Consider the following 7,152-nt stretch of genomic DNA (forward strand, 5'->3'; position numbering starts at 1 on the left):
CCAGGGTCCAACAGAGAGGCAGGGCTGTTTGGCTGAGCACTGCTGTTCATGCTCAGGGGGACATCACAAGTCCCTGGTGCCCCACTGCCCTTCATTTAGCACAGCTGGAACAGGGCAGGGAGGGGTGGCTAGGATTGCAAAACTTTACACAGAGGTGGGCTGTGCGCACAGAGCTTGGGGCAAGGATGAGCTACACAGGGGCAAGGGCTGACACAGGGGCCAACGTCCCTGGGGTCCCAGCTGCAGGCGAGCAAGACACCTTCACTGACAGAGAGCCTCAGGGGTAGGAGTATTTAAAAACTCTGTGGCTAGGGCTGCCTCCTCCCCACTGCCTCTGGCAGAAGACACCTGTGCAGCACTGCCATCTCTTTTGGCTCATAAGAAGCACCAAGTGAACATCACATTCATCCCTCTAGCATAGGTGCACCTGCAACTGGCACATACACCAATGCATATACTTACAGTGTGGCTGCGTGTGTCTGGCTACCACAGCTAATTTTGCTGCTTTACCCTACAAAGAACCATATTGCAGCTGTACCATGACAGCCAAATATTTAGGGTAGAACCTCACCCATGCTGCAGTAACTCACTTGCTTCCCCATCACACAAGCTAACTCCCGGGGCCTGATCAAAACCTCACACTGCACCTCCTTCACCTTTGTAATACACAGCAGTTGCTTTGCAGTTTAGCTTGGACTGCCAAACAGCTCTTGCCTCATGGCCTTATTTTGTTTTACTTAATTCCATGTATAACATCTAACACAGAACAGCCCAGTGACTCAACTCCTCAGGGTAAACATACGGAACTAAGAGTAATAGGTACAGCCCCAGCCCTCACAGCCATCTTACTGTCACGTTCCACCTCCATAGCTGAGGAAGCAGGCAAAGAGATCACTGAACAACTGCATGGGCTGATCAGTAAGAGATCTATTGCACAGACACATGCACATACAGTTCTTTCCCTGCTGCTACACTGCAGCCTGGGGCAGGGTGGAGCATGTGAGGTGATGTTTCAAAAAGCATCAGGCTGCTTTCAGAAATCACCAGGCTCATCTCTTCACTACCTGTCGCAGCCTGACCTTTGCATGCTGCTTTAGTGAGACAAAGGAAATCTTGCAAACACCATGCCCCGTGTGCCTGTCGTCTACTGATCTGCCATGGAGAACACAGCCTTGACTCTCTGCTAGTGACATTCCTGGATGAGAAGCAGTTTGCAGCACATCTCAGCCCTGCTCAGACAAAAGGCAGACATCAAGCCAGCACAGAGGTAAGGCCACCATGGCCCAAAGCAGCCACCTGGCTTGGCCCAGCCCTGGCTGCAGGTCCCACGTTGCCACTAGAGACAGATCACTCATTGATCACATTGCAGTTCACTCCTGCTCTGGGAATAGCTGTGATGATGGCTCAGATCACCGAAATGCAGTGCCTTGCCTGCTTGCCATCAATCCTAGTCAGAGGAAGGGCCACCCAAATAGCTCAGAAGAGGAGAACATGCATTGGGCTGCACAGAGGCAGGCAATGTCAGTACAAAGTGCCTAGCAGGCAGGACAGGGGAAGGCAGGTAAGGCACAGGGATGTGGACATCCAGGTCAATTTATTGTTTCCATTAAAAAAAAAAAAATCCCATTTGGGACTCTTAATGCTGGTTTTACAGGATCGGCCTCATGGTGACGAAATGAAAGTTGTACGAGTCTGGCAGGCCCTGGTGTCGCGTGTGATTAAACCGTCTCCAGGTGAAGACAGGGAGACCACCCTGTACTGGGGGGCCATTGATTGCAGAGGCTGTGAAAGCTGAAGCCAGGCGGAAATCTGACACCTGTAATAAAGGACAGGAGTTCAGGGCAAAATGGTGGCATGGTGTTTGACATGCACCCATCCTACAGAGCAGGAATAGCTCCAGGAGATTTGATAACAACAAAGAAAGAGAGCAAGGGGAAATGCATGCTGGTCAGGCAGCATTCCTCCCCTGCACAGAGGCATCTTCAGCCACAGAACAGCCAGCGCCAAAGGGCAGTAGCAAAGCACAAGCCCACGCTGCCCTCTAGCCCTTGCGCTATCCAGGGTGAGACAGGCAGCACATCTGCCCTCAGGACAATCCTCCCTGGGTTTGGGTGTCTCCAAAAGAGCTGGAGCTGCAGCAGGCAGCCTAGAGGGTCTGACCTAAGCTCTGCTGCATGTTAAGCACTTGGGCTGTCCCCTCAGGCACTGTCAGGGTAATTTAGGAAAGGACAAAGGCAGCACAAGAGTTAATGCTGCTGCCCAGACCCTGCCCTGTTTCTTCATTATCTCCCAAGAGGTTCCCAGCCTGCTCCATCTTCCCAAATTCAGAGACACTAACACTGCCTTTAGTGTTTACAACAGACTGGCATTAGCTTCACTGCCAGGTTTTGCTTCTGCTCTGGGCTATTTCTCTCAATGCCTCTCTTGGCTTCCCTGCCCTCCCTTAGCCCAGCCCATTCCCCTTGCCTAACTGTACTGGCAAAGGCATCACAACCAGCATGCACTGACCTGCTCCCTTACTAGACAGCAATTTTCTGGATTCATCTCGTAATAACCAGCTCTGGGAGCTCCTACTGACCACTACAGCAGGCAGCTGGCCTGGGCTTGTGCAAGCTGAGTGGACACACAGTCCTGGCAATGCCAAAACAGCCTCCACAAGGCCTATCCTAGCAGCCAAACTCACAATCCAGAAATGCAGCAGGCTGGTCCCCACAGGATAAAGCACTGTACGACCTCCCAGCACACCACGGCTAGGCAGCTGCTTACTCAGGTATTGCCCCTCACAGTTAAAATACCATAAAAGCTGCCTAGAAAAACTGCTGCTTTTTCCAGGACAGTGGGTCTAAGGATTTTCCCGCATCCCCCCAGAAAGCCAAGTGATCTTTACCAAACTTTGCTCAAAGTAGTTTCACAGAGAGGTGGAGCCCTGGAGTAGGGTGACTCACTAGAGAGCCAGGCTTTTGCAAAGGTAAAGCTAAAATGAGGCTGAAAACACATTCCTGTGGGCTCTGGGGAGGCACCCACACAGTCCCCATGAACAGGAGGCTGAGGCTGTGCAACAGTCACCTTCCCTGAGTGATGTAAAGACTCATTTCAACCTTCTCTTAGGCTCCTCCTGCTGCAAGGCTTCGGGGTTTAACCCCTAAGCACCACAAGTTCCCATGGACATTATTCTTTTGCACACCTCCCCCTGCATCCTCTGCCCTCTGCCACTGTGCCAGGACTGGTGTCAGGGACAGGAGATAGGGCTCTGCACAGAATTATTACCATTCTCAGGATCTGACCAAGCACTGGGAAAGCATGAAAAGAGGGAACAGACAGGCCTGGCCATGCCTGCAGGGAAACATGCTGCAAGTCTGATGATAGGAGCACAAACAGGCTGCAGCAAACATTCAGCAGATACTGAAACTGAGGTAATTTACCTTGGAGTCATAGCAGCCTGCAGGCACTGGAAAAGAAGGATTCAGGTCTTCCCGGCAGCAAATGGTGTTGCAAGGATTGTGTTCAGCATAAGGATCACGCTGGTAGTCTGGGGAAAAATGTGGTGGGAGGGAAGGAAGGAAGAAAAGAAAACAAATTAGTGCCCTCACAAAAAGCCTCTACTACTGATGCAAAGTCCCCAAGCCACTAAAAGCTGGGTAGGTGCACTGGCAGAAACACAGGTCTATCACATCGCGCTCACACTCCTCCCCAGGTACCAGCTGGAAGTCAATGCTTGAGATAGGACATGAAGCAGACAAGCTCCTAATCCAAGCCCATACAGCTAAGTCTGCATCCCAGGGCCACCACTGCCAACCTCTAACCACAAACATCTGCAACTCCACATGATGAAAGCTTGCAGGAACTTTGTCAGAAGAGAAAAGCAGAAGAGAAAGGGAAGGGGGGAGAAGGGAAGGAAAAATGCAGCAGTGAGAGCCTTTGTTTTCCTGTTCTGGACTAAAGTGGCAAAGAGCAAAGCCTTTGAACACCCATTGTAGTAGCTGCAAGCTAGGAGGGGAAGGCGGACAAGCCTCAAACTATGAGCATGCTGCTACTCACAGCCCAAACAGTAGCGATACCCCACCCTGGGAGAGGCCTCTCAAACCCCAAGCCCGGTAATCAGCGTGCTCCCTATAATTGGGAATAAAAACATAGCATCTAAAGCTATCTGTACGTAGAGATGGACTTAGCAAGAAGTTAATTAAGCTGTTTTTAATCCAGTTAAGGAGAACCCTGTCAGGGAAAAACAGAGCAGAGCATTACCTACCAAAGATCATTCTGCCTGAACAGGGAAAAGAAGCCGCCAAACTGACCTAAGTTTTACACTAAATTCTCTGGCCTGATCTGACCTAACTCTTGCTTAGGATTGAGGCTTTCAAGATTGACAAGCTGTAGATGAATTGGGTAACAGCAGTCCAGAGTCTCTTAGAGTGTCAGAAGCCCTCTGGAAAGGTCAAACTACAAGCCCAAGGGCCCTTGTTCTAGAAGGAAACTAGTCTTGTTTCTATTAGAGTAATTTTAGCCTGGTTTCCTACCTCGACAGTGAGCTTGTGTTATCTTTTTGCTTTGTGTGTATTCTGCACCTAGGGTAATACAACTCTGATCTGTATGTGAGGCTGCAGTTTCCCACTATAATCCAAGAAATAAAAGTAACACTGCTTTATTAAGATCAGTTCCACAGTACATAAACACATCTTACTGTTGTATCTCATGATGTACTTCATGCTTTCCAAGTTGGTCACCTTGCCCTGGTCTCGACGGAAGATTTTTGCTCTTGGAGCAAGCTCGTAAGAGAAATCCATGCCATACTTCTCAACATACGACGCATACCCACTGAGATTGTAAATCTTTTTATGGAAAGGGATATTATATGAAGGCCAGTAACCTGCCAGAGACAAAACCCAAATCTGTTAATTACTTGGAAAAGCTGAACGCTCTTGTTTATACCAAGAAAGAAAAATAAAGCATTTTCCATGGTACATTGCCTAAACAGCATGTCGAGGAATAACACGTAAAACTGGTTTGAACACAAGAAAATAAAGCAATAGTCACTGGCATGACCAGGGTTGACTCCCAGTATAACACCACTGTAGACTGTACCCAGGCAACCCACCCCCAGACTTCCACCCTGAGGACTCATCCTGCAAAACAGCTGAGATCAGACTTGTAGGAGTCTGAGGTGAACAAGCAAAGCAGCCACAGCCCTCCTACAGAGGTTTCCCTGCTCAACCTCAGAGGAGTGTAAGATCGTTTACATCCACCAAACTTCCCAGCAAGAGGCTTGAAGTCACTCCCTTTTCCCCCCACTTCCCATCTCACCAAGGCGGAGTTATAGACTGTGCTGAGATGTCAGGGACGGATGGACACACACATGGACCACAGAGCTAGTAGGGGTGAACAGGAGGCAGGTCAGCAAAGAACACACACACACGCTTTGTGCAGTGGTGGTTGGAAAGCTGTGGTTGCTCACGGTGATAGGGAGAGATGGGCGATAGCTGCACGTTTGCCAGTATCTGTCTTTGAGAGTTAAGAAGTGATTGATCAGCAAAGCAGAGCCCTGCCCTAACTTTTCCAAGAGCAAGAGTGAATCCTACAGTTTTGTTAACTCTAAAAGAGCAGGGTTGCCAGCCAGAACTCCAGAGAGAGTTTTAGGTAGGCGACATACAACTGCCTGAAACAAGACTAGTCTAGAAAGCAGAAAAGCTTGTAAAGAGCCAGGAGACTATCCAGGTCATGATCTGGGTACAGCAAGTCCTGGAAGAAATGAAAATAGATACCTGTACCTTAATTTTTTTTTTTTTTTTCCCCTTCTTCAAGGCAGGCACTAAGGAGTTTAGGCAGAGAGTATATAACGTGAGCTAGTTCCAAGAGCAGCACACTATCGGGTTCTCTCCAAAGCACCAGCATTCCTGTTGTCAGTGGGGAATGCTGCTTCTCAAATCACACACACCAGGATTTGGCTTAGAGATTTACTATATATGCTGGTAAATCCAGCGCTCCATGTATTAACTTCAGCCCAGCACAACGTGAGGAGTCTGGCTGTAAAATGCTCAAGAAAATCAACCGGGACTCACTGGGAGTGATACACACAGGTACAAACCAAACTTCCTGAAGGACAGATACGCAGACAGCATAAGCACTGGAACACTACCCGAGCGGAGGCCTTACCAGCTTAGGTTCCGCCTAGCATGCGGCAGAGACGGGAATACCCTGTCTGCTGGCATTTGCTTACATGACCTAGAGCCTACCTAAAGGAAACAGGTTGTGTACATGTTGTGTTGCAATACAGGCGTCCTCCAGAAATGAGCACTTGCCAGCCTCTAATGACACAGGCCGGAGGATACGGATACATCAGCTTCCAAACCAGTAGGGTTTCGTTGTGATTCAAGAAGGTGTTCATGTGAGACATAGCACAAGTGCATACAGATGACCTTCTCCCACCTGGAAAAACTTTTTGTTTAAATTGCTAAAACAAAGGAAGCTATTTGAAACTGTCCTCCAGAAAGAGCTCTTCTGTGTCTCAGGCTCTGCAAGACTGCAAATCCCAGGCAGGCAGTGCAGCACCCAACCTAAGGCAGGCTTTACCCAATGGCTGCTATAAGCCAGTGAAACCTGCCTGTTAGGCCTTGCAGGGTGAACAGTGACAAAAACAAGTCAGAGATGGTGTAAGGTTGAAAGGGGGGTGAGGAGGACAACATGAAGGCAGCAAGAAATCTTTGAAACAAAATGCCTTCCTTTTCTGCCCATTAGAGGAAGAGATGGCAGCAATATTGAGAGGTAGAGCAATGATGAGATATGGCGGAAGAGACTTAAATCCCAGGTTCTGATCTAATGTGATGCTTTTGATGCTGAAATGGATGCATTATTCATGCATCATCAGGAAACATGAACTGCAGCCCGCTCCTGTGCCCTATCCCTATACTGGAGACAGTATTGCGCTCCCCCACCTCCTCTAAAGGATTCCTGAGTTTTCATTGTCGACACACAGAAAGCACCTTGACATCTTTGCCTGTAAAGGGCAACATAAGAGATTCCTGGTTTTTAGAACTCACCTGCACTGGCCTACGAAACAAGCTGACAGAAGCCTTAAAAAAAAAATCTTTCCATTTTCAAACCCATGTAAGAAAATGCTTCCTTTTTCCTCAGATACAGGGCTTACTACAACAATGCCTG

The 7,152-nt window shown here is 48.7% G+C and overlaps 1 protein-coding gene across 1 annotated transcript in view; it reads right to left on the reverse strand.

Annotated features, from left to right (window-relative positions):
* Positions 1–1,577: 1,577 nt before the first annotated feature.
* The window catches only part of PLBD1 (phospholipase B domain containing 1), a 45,842-nt gene continuing 40,267 nt past the window's right edge, over positions 1,578–7,152 (reverse strand). Inside the window, exons 9-11 of the mRNA XM_076328693.1 lie at positions 4,679–4,864; positions 3,423–3,529; positions 1,578–1,816 (exon numbers count right to left, since the gene is read on the reverse strand). Of these exons, the coding sequence (XP_076184808.1) occupies positions 1,649–1,816; positions 3,423–3,529; positions 4,679–4,864 (461 nt within the window). The 3' untranslated portion in view covers positions 1,578–1,648. The remainder of the gene's footprint in view (positions 1,817–3,422; positions 3,530–4,678; positions 4,865–7,152) is intronic.

The sequence above is a fragment of the Aptenodytes patagonicus genome, chromosome 1 (assembly GCF_965638725.1).
Source record: "Aptenodytes patagonicus chromosome 1, bAptPat1.pri.cur, whole genome shotgun sequence".
Lineage (NCBI taxonomy): Eukaryota > Metazoa > Chordata > Aves > Sphenisciformes > Spheniscidae > Aptenodytes > Aptenodytes patagonicus.